Consider the following 1,820-nt stretch of genomic DNA (forward strand, 5'->3'; position numbering starts at 1 on the left):
AAGACGCGGAGGGGGAGGGGGGGGGCAGCGGCGATCGGCAGGGCAGTGAGGAGGCGTGCGAGCAGCGGCCAGGGCTGCAGTTATCTCAGAGGCCGGCGGAAGGCCGGACCGGACCACCACGCCGCCGGCAGCCGGTCCCTGCTGCAGGCCAGCTGCACCGCGGCCGATCCCATGGTGCACATGGGCAGGTACACGGCCACCCCGGCCGTGGCACCTCGAGAAGGTATCCTGTGACATGTTGATGGGGTGCAACTCAACGAGGGTTGCAAGTTGCGCGTGGTGGGGTCGGGGGGCCTTTTCAGTTTTCTGTTTGTCGAGCTTTGTGAACTTTGGGGAGTAAAACTGCTCTGGGTATCTTTCTGAAAGTATTTGTTTTTGTTTTTTTCTGAGAGTACAGTGCTTGTTCCTTAATATTTGCGCATTTAACTGTGATCTGTGCTGACCGCGTGTCTCTCCTCCGTGTCGTTGCAGTGCTCTCCACGAGGCAGCGTTTCGGCTCGCGCTGGGCGTCGAGCGGCTCGGCGTCGTGGTGCTCGGGCCTGAGCTCGGCGCGGTCCTCGCTCGGCGGCGCCATGGCCCCGGGCACGTCCGCCATGCTGCGCGCGCGGCGGCGCGACGTGAACGTCAAGCCCAACCGGCGCCTCGACCGCTCCTCCACCCGGGGCATGATCTACGAGAACGAGGAGCTGCGCCTCAGGACCATCAACATCAACGCCGAGGTCGAGCGGAGTGAGTATGTGTGCGCCGTTACAATACCTGCTCGGCCGGGTCGTAATGGCCCCAAACACAACACGAGGCCGCCGGCGGCAGCAACAACATCAACAACATTGTGTGCCTGGGGGAAGGAAAAACGACGGCGAAAAAAACAACATTGTTACTTCTTGGAGCGCGAGCGCTGAAAACTACTTGCGCCGCTCGAGGTACACGGCGACGCCGCCGGCCGAGCCGGGCCGGCGATTTCCTCGTCGAAAATATGGCGTCGTTCCGTGCGAGGGAGCGCGGGCCTGGGCGGCGCGGGGACAACCACTAGTACACGAAGGTGCAGTCTACTCGCACACCTAACGGGAACCTGGCACGATTTTTGTCAGCGCGGCGCACGGCGTGGCTTTGCGCAAGTAGAGGACTTGTTAACCCCCCCGCTCACCCCCTCCCCCTTCACTCCAGGGCCAGCGCGCGCCGCGCAGCCCTCACTACCTTCCGGCGTGTTAAGATAAGACCCCGCTGTGTCGCCACATCCCCCTCCCCTTCCCTCCCCCCGGCCAGAAGTGGCTCCTCCGTGCAATGTCGCGAGGGCCGCCGTGGTGGTTGGTGGGGGCGCGCCTCGCCGGGCCCTCCTGAGCCGGGCGCGGCGGCGGCAGGTGGCTGAGTGCAGTCCGCTGTTGTGTGAAAAAGCGTGTCGCGCCGTCGCCCCGGCCTTGTCGCCCCTATTGGCGCCGCTGAGGGGCCTAATTGACTTATTTAGGCGCTGCTAGCTCGTCGCGCCTAGCGCGCTCCGCGGGGGAAGTGAGCGCCAGCACCGCGCCGCCCGGCATGGCTTTTGGAAAAGCTGGAAAAGGGGGGAAAAGAGGAGTGAAGGGGGCGCTCACGGTGTGGCGAGTGTTTGGCGAGTCGTCGTCGTGGCGTCGACAGCCCCCCCTCCCCCCGCTTTCCCCCTTTCCGGTCCTGGAGAAATTTCACTTAGCGCCCCGGTCGGTGCGCAACTCACGCGTACACACGGCACGGCACGGCCCCCCAGCCGGAGCTGAGCCGGAGGCCGGAGGGGCCGAACCCTCGCGCGCACACCGCGCCGACATAATTTCGTCATCAAGGCGTCTCTCTGC

General features: G+C 64.9%; 1 protein-coding gene across 1 annotated transcript in view; it reads left to right on the forward strand.

Annotated features, from left to right (window-relative positions):
• The window catches only part of LOC127750149 (tau-tubulin kinase 1-like), a 26,513-nt gene that overhangs the window by 16,730 nt on the left and 7,963 nt on the right, over window positions 1-1,820 (forward strand). The window contains exon 3 of the mRNA XM_052270854.1: window positions 472-729. Coding sequence (XP_052126814.1) covers window positions 472-729 — 258 coding nt within the window. The remainder of the gene's footprint in view (window positions 1-471; window positions 730-1,820) is intronic.

This window comes from Frankliniella occidentalis, unplaced genomic scaffold (genome assembly GCF_000697945.3).
Source record: "Frankliniella occidentalis isolate FOCC.00 unplaced genomic scaffold, Focc_3.1 Scaffold142, whole genome shotgun sequence".
NCBI lineage: Eukaryota > Metazoa > Arthropoda > Insecta > Thysanoptera > Thripidae > Frankliniella > Frankliniella occidentalis.